General features: G+C 54.2%; 2 protein-coding genes across 7 annotated transcripts in view; one reads left to right on the top strand and one right to left on the bottom strand.

Annotated features, from left to right (window-relative positions):
• The window catches only part of B3gntl1 (UDP-GlcNAc:betaGal beta-1,3-N-acetylglucosaminyltransferase like 1), a 117,125-nt gene extending 102,061 nt beyond the window's left edge, over positions 1 to 15,064 (top strand). For 3 of the 6 annotated variants that reach the window (XM_023562929.2, XM_063242350.1, XM_013147214.2), the window contains 7 exons: positions 6,320 to 6,415; positions 7,392 to 7,516; positions 9,798 to 9,933; positions 10,028 to 10,096; positions 10,297 to 10,371; positions 11,004 to 11,269; positions 11,351 to 15,064. In XM_023562929.2, coding sequence (XP_023418697.1) covers positions 6,320 to 6,415; positions 7,392 to 7,516; positions 9,798 to 9,933; positions 10,028 to 10,096; positions 10,297 to 10,371; positions 11,004 to 11,269; positions 11,351 to 11,393 — 810 coding nt within the window. In that variant the 3' untranslated portion in view covers positions 11,394 to 15,064. Of the gene's footprint in view, positions 1 to 6,319; positions 6,416 to 7,391; positions 7,517 to 9,797; positions 9,934 to 10,027; positions 10,372 to 11,003 lie in introns of all 6 variants that reach the window. The other 3 variants (XR_010045263.1, XM_003464842.5, XM_063242345.1) reach the window with 3 other exon arrangements.
• The window catches only part of Tbcd (tubulin folding cofactor D), a 159,392-nt gene continuing 156,354 nt past the window's right edge, over positions 12,836 to 15,873 (bottom strand). Inside the window, exons 38-39 of the mRNA XM_003464918.5 lie at positions 14,672 to 14,756; positions 12,836 to 13,040 (exon numbers count right to left, since the gene is read on the bottom strand). Of these exons, the coding sequence (XP_003464966.2) occupies positions 13,026 to 13,040; positions 14,672 to 14,756 (100 nt within the window). The 3' untranslated portion in view covers positions 12,836 to 13,025. The remainder of the gene's footprint in view (positions 13,041 to 14,671; positions 14,757 to 15,873) is intronic.

Here is a 15,873-nt window from a genome sequence, read left to right as displayed (position 1 = left end):
CACCAGGGAGGTCATGTCGAGCAAATACCCAGGGCACTTGCCAGCAAAGCCTTGGGAAGTTTTGGCACATAAAATCTGAAAACAGGAAGCTCGGTTTTTGCTTTGTAATAGTTTCCAAAGAACAGTGTGAAATCCATTTGTCTCTGATGACAAGGAAGGGACAGCCTATTTGTTGCGACTGGGCTGCCCTGAGCTGGTCTCTGGCAGCTGGCCTGGCACTTCCTGTTGGGGCCGGCACCGGTGTGCAGGGGTCTCAGGCCCAGTGCGTAGAGCCAACTCCTGGGGGTGTCGTGGCCACAGCCCCATGCTTCCATTACCCCCAGGTAGCAGGAACCTAGCTTGTATAAGAGGCGCATGTGGGACTCAGGAAGCCACTTCTTTCCCGAGACCATGTTAGTGCACTTGGGCACTCCCTTGGTGGTAGCAGAAATTTACAAAGGCACTGCAAAAGCTGTGCCCTGAGCCAGTGCCCTGCCTAGGTGCCCCCAACCCACACCCATCAAGTTACTCACCATCCAGACCCTGTGCTTGGAACTCCTCATAAATTAAAGCTCTAGTATTCAGCCCAGCAATGTGACCTGGACAACCAGAGGTCGAGGTGGCATGGTCAGCAGCTTATCCACGTGGCTGCCCGTAGGGCACCTTGGTGTGGAGCACTGTAATTGCTTCTAGCCCAAGGCTGCTGTACAGAAACTGCTGTGAACATGCATGCTCAGGTTTCATGTGGCACACATTTACTGCTCTTAGATAAATACCTAGAAAGTCCAAAAAATATCTAGGTCAGGTCTCATGGGCCACAGAGAGGGCCCTGGCTGTGGAAGCCAATGAAGGTCAGGACCCAACTGGCCACGCTCACTGTTCTCCCCGCCAGTGTCACCTGTCCATGTCCCAGCACTCAGGAGGCTGAGGCAGGAGGATTGCCACAAGTTCGAGGTCTGCCTAGGCCACATGGTAAGTTCAAGGTCAGCCTGAACTAGAATGAAATGATGTCTCAAAAAAAACAAAACTGAGTAAAGCCATTATGAGAAAATAAGGTTAGAGATGAGTGTTCTTCATGAACTCAGACTCAAAAGCCATCTATAAAAGTATCAGCAGGTTAAATCCAGCAGTATACAAGACAGTGAACAACAGGTGCCCCACCATACAGCTGCAGGGCCCCAGGGGCAGATGTTCAGGTGCCCAAGGCCAGGGAGAGTGTGGCAAAGGGTATGGTCAGAAGCCAGTTTGGATCCTGCTTCTCCTCACTGGCCCTCAGCTTCCAGCAGCCAGCACCCCACCTTGGCTTCCAGGTCTGTGAAGTTGGGTTGGCCATGGATGGCTCAGGGTGCCCCACGCCTGCAGTGCCAACAGTCCTGCCAGGCATCATGCAAAGGATGGGCTGTCACCATGCTCATGGCCCTCAGCTGTCCTAACACCATTATCTGGCAGTGCCCACAGGTGCCCTGAGCCCACTCTGGTGAGATGATGACAGCTGAAGTGGGAGCCCTGGGACCTCTGAAGATGCCCATGACATGGGTTACACGGAGCCCCACTCACCTTTCTGCCATGGAAGATGGCAGGAAGAGCACCTTGCAACCTAGCAGGGCCGCATCTTCCCTTCCCACATGCCTGTGGGCAACAGGTGCTGCCACAGAGGGGAACTGAGTCCGAGGCAACCATGGGCGTGGGGCTGGTAGGAGCTGCAGTAACAGCCCCATGTGAGGGCAGGGCCAGTGCCCACCCACCATGAGGAAAGGAGCAGCGGTGCTACCTGGTATTTGTGGCTCATGTGAACTTGGAGGGTACATCTGGGAGGTGTGTAGCAGCACAGTAGTGGCTCAGCCCACATCTTACCCCCTGTGATGTGCCTGTCCCTGTCCCCATGCCACACACACGTGGTGCACACACACACGCACACACACACACGCACACACACACATGGGTGGCACTGAGTGGAAAGCCTGTCTGCATGCAGTGGAGGGGCAATTGTCAAATGTCACATTCCAACTAGTTTGGGAGATGGGAGTAATGTCCTTCTTACTATTTATTACACATTCAGTTTATTACTATACAAATAGGACCTGATAACTGAGTTCCAGGATAAATGTCTAAATTGAAAACAATAAACCTTTGCATCTACAGGAGCATACATTTTGACCCATCCCTTTTCCGTAAGTCTCTTATATCCCTCTGGTCACCATGAGAAACCTCTGCTGAACAGAGCAGCCCTGTGCGTGCTTTCAGTTCAGGGAGTAGGGTGTCATAATCAGTACATTTTTTTAATGTGGTTGTTGGTGCATATAGAATGTTTCACTTGAATTTCAGTCTTTGTGTATTTCACAGCATCTTGTAGCATTTCATCTGATATAATTCCCAACACTGGTAGTGCTGGCATTCTGTCCAATGCCTTTCATTCCTGCCAAGACCTTCACAGTATTTTTAGACCTAGTCCTAACACTGAATCATTCTATTTGATCGTGTGGCCATTTCCCTGTTTTGACCAGTCAACTGCAATGTACTCACATTGCTGTTTTCTGCCTCGTCTGAATCAAGGAGGTCTGCATTCCCTGGGTCCATATCAGTGAATTCTGCTGCATTTCACTGTCACAGGAACTTTGGCTCATACAGACAATATCAAAGTCATTGTCATCATCATCATCACCATCTCCTCATCCCCCCACACCACTCTTCTGTTATGAAAGCACGTATTTTACCATAATGGATCATCATTATCCATTAACAAGTAATACAGTGGTTCACTTTTGACCTCCAAAACTCTGGTTTTTCATGCCCTCGATTGAGCTACTTCTACCAGAAAACTCAAAAGAAAATTTTTTATTTTAAAACAAATTCTTGAGTGGTGTAGGTCTGTTGAAACCTCTGGGATGCTCAGGTAAATATATGTGTGTGGGGGGGGGATGCACTGTAGAGACAGCAAGCATGACATGGAACAGGTAAGGCTTTAGACTCAGGCAGGATAGCACCTGACGGTCAAAGTTAGCTCAGTGAAGGGCGCAGGAAGGAGACCCCAGGCCGCCCCTTGGGAGCCTAGCCTTGTGGCTCAAACTGGGGTCCTGGGGCTGCTGGGGGCATGGTCAGGGCCTCTCCTCGGTATCCCCTTCAGGATGCAGAAAATGACCCCTCTCCAGAGGCTCCCATCCTTCAGGGCCTACAGGAGCTGTCCTGGCCCAGGATGTTACCCAGAGGTTCCTAAGAATGTGCACTGCTCAGAGGGACGCATGACTGGGTGTCCAGCACCACAGGCAGACCCCACACAGGCCCACGGTGTTCACATCCTTAAGCTTCCTTTGGTCTGCAGGGACCGCAGGGTGATGTGCTTCAGTGGCACCCAGGAAAGGCTCTGCAGCAGCCCAGGCAGCATGCAGTTGCTTCCTGGGCCACCACCCATACCTCGCGCCAACCTGGCCATCCTACAGCCATGTCAGGCTTGTCACAGGGCTGTTCTCTGACTGAGCCAAAGGACACAGCTCTAGTCTGGTTACTCAGAGCCGAGAGGGTTGTGTGGACACATAGGCACCAGCAAATGGAACCACACATATTAGAAAGCAGGAAGTCCTCACTGAGGACAAAGAAGGTCCCTGGAGAAAGAGCAGCTGGAGGTCATGGTGTGGGGGTGCCCACCCAGGGGCCACACCGTGTCACCCACTGCTGGTTCTGAGGAAGCAACCTGCAGCGGGTGGCATGGGCACGATGCCCACAGTCCATGCACACAGCAGATATTTCTGTAATTTCCTGAATTTCCAGTTCAGAAGCTGTATATCTAGGGGTTCAGTTAGGAGTGCCTACAGGTTTTTTTCTATGTATAATGTTCTGTATTTTTTGTCAACGATAATGTATTACTCTGTAACCAGAGAATATTTTAAGTATATGAGTGAACTCATAAAACATTGTGGGGTTTTTTTGTAAACACATCTTCTGCATTAAAGGCAGAAGTATAATTGTGCATTACATAAGTTCTCAGATTTTTTTCCATAAAAAATACCCCTCAAGGTGGAACTAGCTTACTTTTGAGAAATACAGTACAGAAAAATATAAAGACCAGACCACATAGCTATGGATCAGCTGGCAGTCAGGGTGTGTGCAGTGTTTTCAGTAACAGCATTATTGAGATCAAATTCAGAGGCCCTAAAACTCACTCTTGTTAAGTATACAACTAATAACTTTAAAATGCCTGCAAAGCTGTGCAGCCACCGTCGTGGTCTCATTCAAGCGTTCCATCACCCCAAAGAGACTGTCTCCTTAACAGCCTCCACTTACCTCCCCCATTCCTGAGCCCTGGCAAACACTAACCCACTCTGCCTCTGGAGGTGTGCCTGTCCAGGACTTTCCGCAGAAAGAATCACGCAGTGCACGGCCTGCCTCAACTGACTCCTTTAAAAATCTATTTCTGTTTTCTGTGTTGCACTGTAAACACATCTTGCACATTTGGGATACAAGGCCCTTGTGCAGTGTGTGACCTGTAAGTATTTTCTTCCTTCCGGTGGCTTTTTTACTTCCTTAATACTATCTTTTGAGCTTTATGTTCCATTTGTGTCTGTTATCTACATAGTAGTTGCTTATGCTTTTGGGGTCAGTCTAAGAAGCCTTTGCCTAACCCGAGTTCACAACAGTTTACATCTGTTTTCTCCTAAGAATGTCACAGTTTGAGCTCCTGCATTCAGGCCATTCATCCACCATGAGTTCATTTATAGGAGTTCTAGGGTAAGAGCCCGACTCTCTTTAGCTTCAGCATGTTGTTCAGCATTCATTTGTTGAACAGATTTCATTTCCTCTGTTGAATTGTCTTGCTGTCCTGGTGAAAGGTCTACGAATCATGAATGTCTGGGTATATCTTTGGACTCTCAGTGCTGGTTCTTTCCAAGCTGCAGCCATCCTGATGCCAGTGCCATGTGCTTCCTGCTGCTTGGAGCTCAGTTTTAGAAACAGGAATTGTGACTCCAACTTAGCTTCTTTTCAAGATGGCTTTGGCCATTTGAGATCTTTTACACTTCCCTTTGAATGTCAAGACCATTTTTACCATTTTCTGCCCCCTAAAAAGCAGCTGGGATTTTGATAGATTATGGTGAACCCATACGTCATTCAGGTAGTATTTCATCTCAAATATTGAGTCATTCAGTAAATCTTGCATCTTGAATTTATTCTAAGTATTTTGTATGCTGTTGTAACTATAGGTGTTTTCTTAATTTCATTTTTGGATGCTTCTTCCTGATGTGTAGAGACCAGTTCAGTTTTATATATGGATCTTCATCCCACAGCTTTGCTGAATTTACGTATTAGCCTAGATTGTGTGTGTGTGTGTGTGTGTGTGTGTGTGTGTGTGTGTGTGTGTATATGTGGCAGGCTGCCTACTTAGTGATTATGTCATCTGCAGATAGATGTTTCCCCTCATCCTTTTCAAGCTGGGTGCTGTTTCTTTTTCTCAGCTAACTTCTCTGTCTAGAAAGTGTTCACAAGCCTGAGTGGAAGGGCCAGAGCAGAAGTCTGCACCTCATTCCTGCCCTGGGGCAGCTTCCAGTAGCTCCACTCTGAGCATAACCTCCTGGTGTTGCATTTTTCCTTCTGTCAGGTTAAGGAGTTCCTAGGCTGTGGTTTTGTCATGACAGGGTGCTAGGTTGTGTTAAATGCATTTCTGTATCTGTCCAGACAATTGACTAGTTTTTGTCCTTTATAAATTAACACAGTGTATCACCCACTAAATCTCACTAGTCACGGCATATGATCCACTTCCTGAGATAACTTGTTTTGCTAGTATTTTGCACAGAGGTCGGCATCTGTATGATGTGGCATTTTCTTGTGTTGGCTTGTGGATCAAGGTAACACTGGCCTCCAGGAAGCTTCAAGTTGTGTTCCCCACTTCTGCTTTTTGAAAGTGTTTCTGGGGAATGGTGTTAATGCCTCAAGCATTTGGCAGAGTCCACCAGGAAAGCTGCCCAACCTCTTTCAGCCTCTCACTTGCTAGCAATAGTTTGGTTTTTCTCTCTTGAATGTTCTGATGGTTTTCATCTCTAGGATCTGACTGTAAGTTCCTCATGGAACCTGTGGCTGCCCATAGCTCCAGACCACTGCAGTCTGAGTCCAGGAACCCAGTCACACTAAGTGATGAGCACTAGCCAGGCCAGGGACCTGGAGGGGCCTGGGGTGGCTGTCACTGGCTCTCCCACCTCCTGTCAACCCCAAGGCCAGGCCAGATGCTTGTGACACCACTGCTGGGAAAAGATGTTGAATGCATTTGTCATTCTGAGTGACGTGGTAGGGCACACGCTGCAGACTGCAGGACACTACCTCCCTCCTGCTGACAGGGCACTACCTCTGCTTCCAGGTGTTCACCTCGCATGGCCCCACGGTGATTATGCCCACCTGGTTCTGCTCCCGGGCCTGGTTCTCCCACGTGGGCCTGTTTGATGAGGGAGGACAGGTAAGTGCCACAAGTTTCTCTGGCCCCAGGATGCCCAACTTGCTCCCATCCTGCACCTCTGCCTGCAGAGGCTCTAGCTGGCCTCTCTGGGCAGGTGCTGTTTGCAGGAAAGCATAGGTAACTTCACCATGCTGTAACCTGCAAGTTACAGAAGGAGCACAGGACCTGGGAGGTGCAGGCCAGGCCGTGGCTGCGGCTGCCCAGGGAGATGGAGGAGCCCTGTTCCCTCGAGGGCCACTGGTGCCCCCTGGCATTTCCACCTGCCCAAAGGGACAAGGACCCTCGGGTTGGCATCTCCTGCAGGAGCTGCATCTTTGCCTGGGAGGTGGTCATGATTCTGTACTCATGAGGCTCCCCTGCCACCTGAGACGAGCACTGATCTCCAGCCCCTCTTTGGGACCGATCCCCTGCTTTGGACCAGGTTTCCACTGGGTTATTGAATTTTCCATCCTTGTCCCCAACTGTGGAGGGAGACTAACCTTGCAGAGGGTCACACTGGGCCTCGTCACTACAAGGCGTGGGACTCTGCAGTGCTGTGAGGAGACTGAAGCTTCTACCCAAGGGAGTGTTGACCCTGCTGTCCCTGACAAGCAGAGAAGTCCTCAGCAGAGGTCGCACACCTTAGTCATGAGTCCCATTCCTGACTCAATGTCGCCTCCTGCTGTCACCCTGAGGCCATACAGCCGCATCCTGATGCTGTGTCTGAGCCTCCCTGGTTTCTGGGTCCTGTGCACCCCAGAATGCTCCGCCCCACCCAGGGATCACAGCAGCAGGTAGAGGTGCAGCCTCCCCTCTGCCCCATTCTCCAGGCCTGTTCATTTCCCCTCTGCTGAACCATGAGTAGCCGAGGCCTTCTCTGACTGAGGTCTATCCTCATCCCGCACTCCACTGCGCCCTCAACAGGCTAGTCTGCAGTAGAAGCCCTTACAGACTGAGGTGCAGGCGACACCCCACAGCAGCTTCCTTCCTTGTGCAGGGCGTGCCTGAGGACCTGCTTTTCTTCTACGAGCACCTCAGGAAGGGTGGCGGGGTTGTGCGGGTGGACCAGAGCCTGCTGCTCTACCGCTACCATCTGCACGCAGCCACCCACTCTGTCCTCGAGTAAGTAGGTGGTCAGGGGCAGGGAGCACACAGGGCTTCCCGGAAAGCACAGGGTGCAGGCACAAGCTGGCCTAGGGAACGCCTGCTCTGATTGGGGGGCAGCCATGGTGGGAAGCCCTCCATCCCAGGGAGTGGGCAGCACAGACAGTGGCAGACCTGTTTCCTCCCCTGGGCATCTCAGCAAGGACTACGCATCCTCTGCATGTGCACCCTGTGTGTGTGCATCCTGTATGCATGCACCCTCCCTCTCGTGGGTATTATTTACACGCTCTGCACGTGTGCCGTCTGCACTGAAAACTACAAAGCAGGCAGAACTGGCGTGAGCAGCAGAGGAAGAACAGTGAGGACTCAGGTACGGCGCAGTCCTGGCAGCAAGGGAGAGGGGCAAACGGAGGGGCCACACGGCCAGATGCGCGGCCGGCCCAGTGTGGAAGGCTGTGTGTGTGCCCTTTTGGAGGTGGCCTTTGTTTTTACTATTGAACCCTTGCTGCCCTCATGAGCAGCAGGCTGCTCTAGCGCGTTGCCTCTCAGCCTTCCACCAAGGGGAGCCAGGGCTGGGTGTGGCTCACACACTCAGGGGCTGGCAGGGTTCTGGGTTCACCCTGTGCCATACACATGCACACCCCCAGAGCCTTGCCTCGGGTTCCTGGCAAGTTCTGCTGTGACAGGAAGTGACTGCTGAGACAGTGGACACAGGTGAAACATGGGTGGTGGCAGCCCTGTGCACTCCGATTGCTCAGCACAGAGCTGTGTGGGAAGACAATGTCTGTGTCACTCGGGACCCCCAAGGGGCACTCTGCAGACCCATGTGCTTGCAGTTTATACCTTAAAATGCTTTCACATCTAGGGACAGCTTGTTCAAATGGGTGACCCAATGCCGTGGGGTTGCTGGTCCTCTAGCCAACTGAACCTACCCCCACCATCCCCTCTGCCACCACCCAGTGGATGTGTGTGTGGCCTCCCATGCTGTCAGGACCCCCAGAGGATGACCACAGCCAGCACCCCCAGGCCAGATGAACAGCACCCTGCTCATCGCAGAAAGTGACCTCTGTAGATCCCTGCTGTTTCTGCAGTGTAAGGTTTTGCCACCCACAACACAAAACACGTGAGCTAATGAGAGTTTCTGGGCAGGATTAAGGTCTTTGCTCTGTGAATAGAGCAGCACCACACAGGTGATGAGCTGTAATCACAGCCACGAGCATGGGAAGCTGTGTGTGCGCCCAGGTCAGTCAGCAGCATACATACACGCACTTCCTGTGCACACAGAGCCAGCCAGCACTGTCATCTCCGTGTGACCCAGGCAGGACAGTGCCAGGACAACCGGCCACAGGTGTTCTCTGGACAGGTTCAAGGACCTGGTGGCCCGTCACAACCCCATGTGGGTTTCCAGGGCCTGGATCCCAGCCTGTTTGGATGTGGTGTCAGCCAGCCTGATGTCCATTGCCATGCCCAGCCAGGTGCAGATGTGCTGCCTGTGTCCTCAGGTTTCCAGGGTTGGGCCACCTCTCACACTGGTCAGGACCCTGAGTGGCACGTCCTGTTCCTGGGTCACCTCTGGAAAGGCAAGGGGGCATGTGCTTGGCAGATGTGGTGCTATGCAGAGAGGCCCCTGCCTGTCTCCACTGGGTGGTGAGGCTGTCCCTCTGAGGGCTGCCCTGGGCTGGTCCATGTGGGCTGTGGTGGGCTGTTGTGTGTCCTAGGAAAGAGGTGCTAGTTAGCTGGCACCTAAGGCTCCCCAGCCCAGGGAACCCATCTTAGGACAGCCAAAGAAGCCGAGGAGCAGGAAGCACCAGGCAGGCTACACTACCCCGAGGTAGGCACTGAGCACTGCCCAGCAGTTTTGTCCAGGCCCCTCCTTCTCAGTCCCTGCAATGTGAGGACACTGCCTTGGGTGGGGGGCACTGGGAATGTAGGGGAGATGGGGCAGGGAGAGACGTGAGGGTCCAGCCCAGGAAGCTGAAGGTGTGCCTGCTGCTGCCCCACGGGTCCATGGGGAGCCCAAGGTGTCCATGTTGTAGCCAGACGGCTTTGAGACCTCCCCATCTGACCCTCACTCCCCTCCACACACAGGCTCAGAATCAGCAACTGACCCCTCCGCTGCCTCCCCTTAAGCACTAGGCCCATTCCTCAGGCCAGCATCTCACTGACCCAGAGAGTGGAGTCACTGGCTAGCCCACCCTCAGGCTGGCTAAGGAGATGGCATCAGGCCTGTGTGCAGCAGGGGCCCTCATGTTGGGTTGTGAGGGCAGGTGAGGTTGCCAACTGTCCCTTCTCACCACAGGTCGACCATTTGGGCCCACCGAGTCTGCTTCCTGGAGGAGCAGGCCCTGCCCCGCTGGGCAGCCTTCACCATCTGGAATGCGGGCAAGCAGGGCCGCAGGCTATACCGCAGCCTGACCACTGCCAGCCAGCGCAAGGCATGTGTCCCCTCCAAGCCCCAGTACCCCACACTGGCCCTGACTTAGCCCTACAGCCCTGTCCCCTCTGACCCTGGCTGTGATATGCCCCCAGGTGGTTGCTTTCTGTGATGTCGACAAGAATAAGATCAAAAAAGGCTTCTACTGTCATGAGGATGCCCAGGTGTGTGGGCCCCTCCCAGGAGAGTCCCAGCCCTGGCCAGCAGGTGCCGCCTCTGCTCCTGGGGTCGGAAGGGCCTTGGCCCTGTCCTTGAGGGAGATGTCCCAATTCCAGCCCCATGAGCCTGGCAGTAAGGTACAGGGAGCACCTCCTCCTCTTGGAGGAGCCCATGTGACCTGTGTGGCTGGTGCTGTGCCCTCCAGGAAAGACCCAAGCCACGGGTACCCATCCTGCATTTCCGAGCTGCCCGGCCGCCCTTCGTCATCTGCGTGAAGCTGGTAAGTGCTGCTCTACAGCTGCGGTCCCAGGACTGACAGCCACCCTGACCACACTTTTGTGGCCTGGGACAGGACCGTGGCATGGGACGCGTGGTTGTGATCATCTGGCCCTTGTTCTAAGTGGGCACTTGCCTGTGGCCCACAGCAGCACCCTGGGCCAGGTGCTGCAGAGCAGCGGCCAAGCCCAGTGCCATCAGGGATCCTGCCACTCCTCCCAAGTGACACCCACATCCTTAACGCACAGAATAGCTGTGACCTGTTCCCATGACAGAGCTATAGGAGCCTAGTGGCCCTATGTCAGAAGTCCTGCTGTGGGGCTGCCAATGCACTCCTCACTGCCCAAGCAAGGTGAGGGGGCCCTGTGGCCTCCACCCTACTGTGAGATCCAGGTCACCCTGGGCTCGTGTTTGGGGGTCCGAGATCACACCCCTTGCCCAGCTGCAGCTGCATGGGCAGTCACTGCCAACCCGTGCAGGGGCGGACAAGGGAGCACAGCCTGCTGACCCACAGCATGGGGCTGGCACCTCCCATGGAGACATAGGCCTGGGTCCTTCTGCCACCCACACCTGCAGCAGGAGTTCAGTGAGCGCAACAGCAGGCCCAGGCGGAGTCCAATCCCAGCTCCACTGCAGGTCCTGCAGGCCTCAAATCATGGGAGCCAGGCCAAGCCAGAAGTGCTGCTTCCCCATAGGACCTCACGGGGGGCGAGTTCGAGGACAACCTGCGATCGCTGCAGCTTCGCGAGGGCCAGGACTTCCTTCACTTCAGCTGAGCACCACGGGCATGCAGGGTGCCTTCTCGCCCCACACAGTAGTGTGGTTGTGCCTGCCCTGCAAGAGCAGCTCCGGCTCTGGCTCCAGAGGCCTTGTGCATGGCTCCCAGGCTCACTACTCATCAGGTATTTCGTAACTCAATGTAAACTTGAAACTATGTGATCTAAAGCAAGAGCTCTTACCAGAGTTCGGTTCTGTATTCTCAGCAGGTCCACTGACCGCGTTTCTCGTGTTAACACCGCCTCCTAATTGTGCGTGCCCAGTCGTGGCTTCGGTGGTACACACTGGGTAGCCAAAAAGTCTCACGTGTGGCACTGGCACTCTGTGAGCTCATAACTGAAGAGACCATCACCTTCCTGTCTCCTACAGCCCTCACTGCGGAGTTAGCAGCTCCCATGGGTGGGGGTGAGCAGCTTCAGGCCAGCATTGTCAGTGTGCAGCTCTGCCACCTAACTGGAGACCTAGTCCACTCAGGGATCAGTGGTCAGTGTACTTGCATCTAATGTCTAATTTTGCAGCTTCTGCTGCTTTTCCTTGCCCTTCTATGGCAGTGGGTTGCTTACCTTGCACTGCAGGATACTCAGCAGCCCAGCCTGGCCTCCCAAAGGCCACTACCTCGTCACTGCCCTATGGACCCCAGGGCCAGACAGCCCTGCCTGGCCACAGAGAGAGCCACATCCTGCCCCAATGTTGTCCTGCTATTGTCGATTTTATGGGCCTCTCGTGCTTAGAAATATTCCACTAGCCACATGCTTCCTGTTTATGTGGTCACGCTCCACTTGTGCATGCTCTGCTCTGCACCCCTCCTTTCAAGATGGTCTCCATAAGATGCCCCTCGCATCACAGCAGGTCGCCAGGAGGCTGCTGATCATGAGTGCCGTTCATCCACATGAGCCACTCGAGATCAGGAAGTTGGCAGTGTCAAGAGGGCACCTCGGGGCGGGGGGGGGGGGGGGTGACCACTATGTTCTCCCGACACTGACTGTCCAACCCTAAACTCCTGCTGCAGCCTCTATGTCCCCTGCCCAGACGTCTGCTGTGTACCTCAGGTCTCATGGACCTGGTGTGTCCTTGAGGGCCCCTGGCTTTGCTGCCTCTGTGGTGGCTTCCAGTAGGAGTCCAGCCTCCTGCCCTTTTCTTTCTAATGTGACAGTTTCTGCTCTTTGACATTTCAAATCCCTGTGCTCTGCAAAGCCTGTAGGGGGCAGTCCCTCAGGTCTTTTGGCTGTGCCCCCAGGACTCCCTGATGGTGCTTTAGCAAGGGTCCTGGGCCCCTCTGTACTCTGGGCTGGGCTAGCCAAGTTCCTCCAGAGTTTTACGTCACTGCCCCTGCTGGCGAGCACGTGTCTCGGCAAGAGGCACAGCTTCCTCAAGACTTCCCTTCAGACCAAGCCTTCCCTTCAGACCAAGCTGGGCTCACAACATGTCAGCTGCTTCCAAGCGCAGCTTAGGCTTGGGGCTGTCACACTGGCCTGAGGCCGCAGCATCCACTCTGGGTCCCACTATGGGGTCTTGAGGGGCTGCACTGCTGCTAGGACTCCCACATCATGACCGGTCTGGAAGAGAATAGCTGTCCCTACCCTGCTACCAGCACAGAGGACTCAACCCCTGGCCTCGCCAGCTCACAGAGGCCTCTGGCCGCCACCTCAGGCTCACAGTCCCCTGTCCCGTCATGGTCCACAGACATGGTGGGCTGTTTGGAATATGACTTTATGGGAGCACATTTGTGTGAGGCAACAGCAGATGTGCACGCGAGGAGGAGGCGGCGCGTCCCTCTGTAGACGCCAACATGGGCACCAGACTCTGGTGCGGCTGGTCAGCAGCACTGAGTGCAGGACGTCCCTGCCAGGCAGATGCAGCAGCTTAGCACCAGGACCAGCTTCAGTGGGCACCAGGCTGCAGAAAAACGGCAGGTTTGGCAGTTGATTGTGGCTTCTGCCATTCAGGCCTCAGCCCTGTCCCTGTAGTGATCCTGCACCTAGTGAGGAGGCAGAGAGGACCCAGCAGCACCAGGTGGTCAGGGACTCTGCTGAATAAACATGGGGCCGCTGAGCCCCAGGGCTGGAGAGTGTGGGCCGGGCAGTAGCAGCTGGAAGGGCCTGCTGACAGCTCCAAACAGAGGCCTGACTACCACCAGGCGTGAGGGGCTGCAGGAGATGGACACAGGGAACACAACGGGGCAGAACAGGCCCAGCAGCAGGAAAGAAACACTAGGATCAAGCTGCAAACAGAGGCTGAACCCTGGCACAGCACACTTAGCAAGTGAAGTGCAGCACAGCACAGCACAGAGGACAAGACAGATAGAGATGACTACAGGAGGTGCGTGGGCCTGGCCTGCGCAGGGCGGCCTCCTCACCTGGCCATGCTCCCTCATTCTGCAGGACGTTCCCTTTCCTGTGTATAACTCGCTAAATACAAACTAGAAGAGTAAGACCTCAGGTACAGCCTGGAGCGCTGGGATGTAGCAATCGGCAGGCAGGTGTGGCCCTTGGCAGCCCTCAGGCCTCAGGCAGAAGCCAAGGAGAAAGGAAACCAAAGCTTTCACAAGGCAAACACCCCACTACCTATGCAGCCTCCCTAAAAGACCCAGCAAGGGAGACTAGTGAGTCTATGACCTGTGTACAGGACGGAAGGCGCCTGGAGGAGAAGCTTCCGTAGCATGCAGCAGCAGACCCAGACAGCCCACATGGGTGCGCAGCTCTGCTGAGCACCAAGGTGGGGACAAAGCCCTGTATCCCTCGCACCAAGATCCCTCTGACAGGAAGGAGAACAGTGCTTGGAGCACCATGGCATGAGACTCAGGCTACAGAAGATGGTCGTTGTGGGGGGCAGTCTCCATAGCCTGGGAGGATGGGGCCCTCATTCAGTAGGTACAGGAGGTGCCCAATGGAGGAGATGGGCAGGAGATTCTGTATGAGGGGCCAGGGTCACCACAAGTCCTCCCAGAAATAGACACCTGGCACCATTGCAGCAGGAGGCCTGTGTTGGGTTGGGCACAGAAAACAACAGGTTTACCCACCCCATGGCAGTCCCAGGCCATGTGCCCATGAACCAAGCCAAGTGTGGGCTGTGCCCCAAGAAAGCACACTGTGTAATGGTTTATGTCCAGATCGCCGCCACCACCAAAGCCTCATGTGCTCATAGGCTGCTTTTTGGGAGGTGACTGGCTCATGAGGCATGATATTCATCATTGCTTCGCTGATGAGTTTATAGCTAGCAGTGGTGTTAAAAGGTAGAGCCTGGTGGGAGAAGGGAGTCGCTGTCGGTGTGGCCTGGAATGGTCTCTCTCCTTCCTCCTCCCTTGATCCCTCATGCTTCCTGCTGCCCTGCCATGAGCTGTTTCTCCTCTGCCTTGGGGCTAATTAATGCCTCTACAAACTGAGCCAAAACACTTCTTAGATTTGTAGGTGTCAGATACAACTGGCCTAATGAAGAACCTAAGACACTGTGTCTAAAGACATACTGCCACCAAGATGAGTGGAAGATAAGGGGCCCATGACACTGGAGGGGTGGGAGGCAGGAATTACCTTGGGGACCAGCTGGGGTCTGGGCACACCAAGGAGGTCGCACAAGTGATTCCGCTGCTCTCTGACGACCGGGAGCTCAGCATCCCTGCACAGAAGAGGAAGCCATGAGCCCTCGAGCCACGTGCCTGTGTGTGCAACTGCATGGCCCATGGCCTCGAGTGAGCTGGGAAGACATTCCAGCCGGCAGTGGATATGGGGTGAGCTGGTGAGCACTGGATCTGACCGGAGCGTTTGCACTACGTGCTACAAGGGATTTTCAAGTTGTAGCTGAATTTAATTTTTTGTTTTCATCAAAACCAAAACTTTAGCAATGTTGTGGCAAAACACTGAGCAAGTTTCTTGTGTGATAGTTATTGTTAAATTGTTTGAAACTTTAAACAGAAAACAGGCTGAGGTAATGTGTCCAGTCACTCTTTCTGTCCTGACTCAATGTTTTTAAAACAATGAAAACAACTGCTCTCTCATGTGGTAGCTCAGCTGCCAACTTCCAGACGTGCCAAGTCAGGGTGCTGAGGAGCAGAGGTGCCCACAACCCCCTCTGGCTCCCACAGCACTGTGCCCCTGCTGGGCTGCGCCTGTGGGACGGAAGTGGGGCAGAACAGGGCCCAGCCTGCCTAGACCCTGTCCTGTGCGTGGTTGCTGCTGCCATTGCCAAAACAAGGCGATACTGGTGCACGTGGAGGAATGTGTGTGTCCTCAAGTGTGCACCCAGATCCTGGTGGCATGTGACAGTGCATGGGGGTGGGTGTGTAAATGGGTACACTCATGCATGCAGTGTGCGTAGTTGTACATGTGCATGTGGGTACAGTGCCTATATCCCAGCCCTCCCACAGCACAGCAGCAGGATGGTCGTCAGTGTGCTGCTGTCCCTAGGACCTCAGCCCAGGACACCTTGAAGCTGCGCTGTGGCTGCATCTCCCCATTTGGCTGAGGAGAAGGACGAGGGTGGCCATGTGCCTAGCTCACGCCCACACTGCTGGCTCAACTCTGTCAGAGCTGGAAAGAGGCAATGCAGCCTTACTGGTAGAGTCTGACACCCGACATCACAGGGTCAGACAGTCACCAGCGCCCAGATGCATGCCCCGGAATAGGGGAGAAATCCAGGCTGCCCACCCTGCACTTTCCAAAGAGCCGCACCTGGAGAAAACCTTTCTACCTAAAGCCCTAGCCCACTGGTCCCCAGCAGAGGCAGTGAAGGACGG

This window comes from Cavia porcellus, unplaced genomic scaffold, assembly GCF_034190915.1.
Source record: "Cavia porcellus strain 051 isolate PalLab524CR breed Dunkin Hartley unplaced genomic scaffold, mCavPor4.1 scaffold_32, whole genome shotgun sequence".
Classification (NCBI taxonomy): domain Eukaryota; kingdom Metazoa; phylum Chordata; class Mammalia; order Rodentia; family Caviidae; genus Cavia; species Cavia porcellus.
This window is presented reverse-complemented; position numbering and strand designations above follow the sequence as displayed.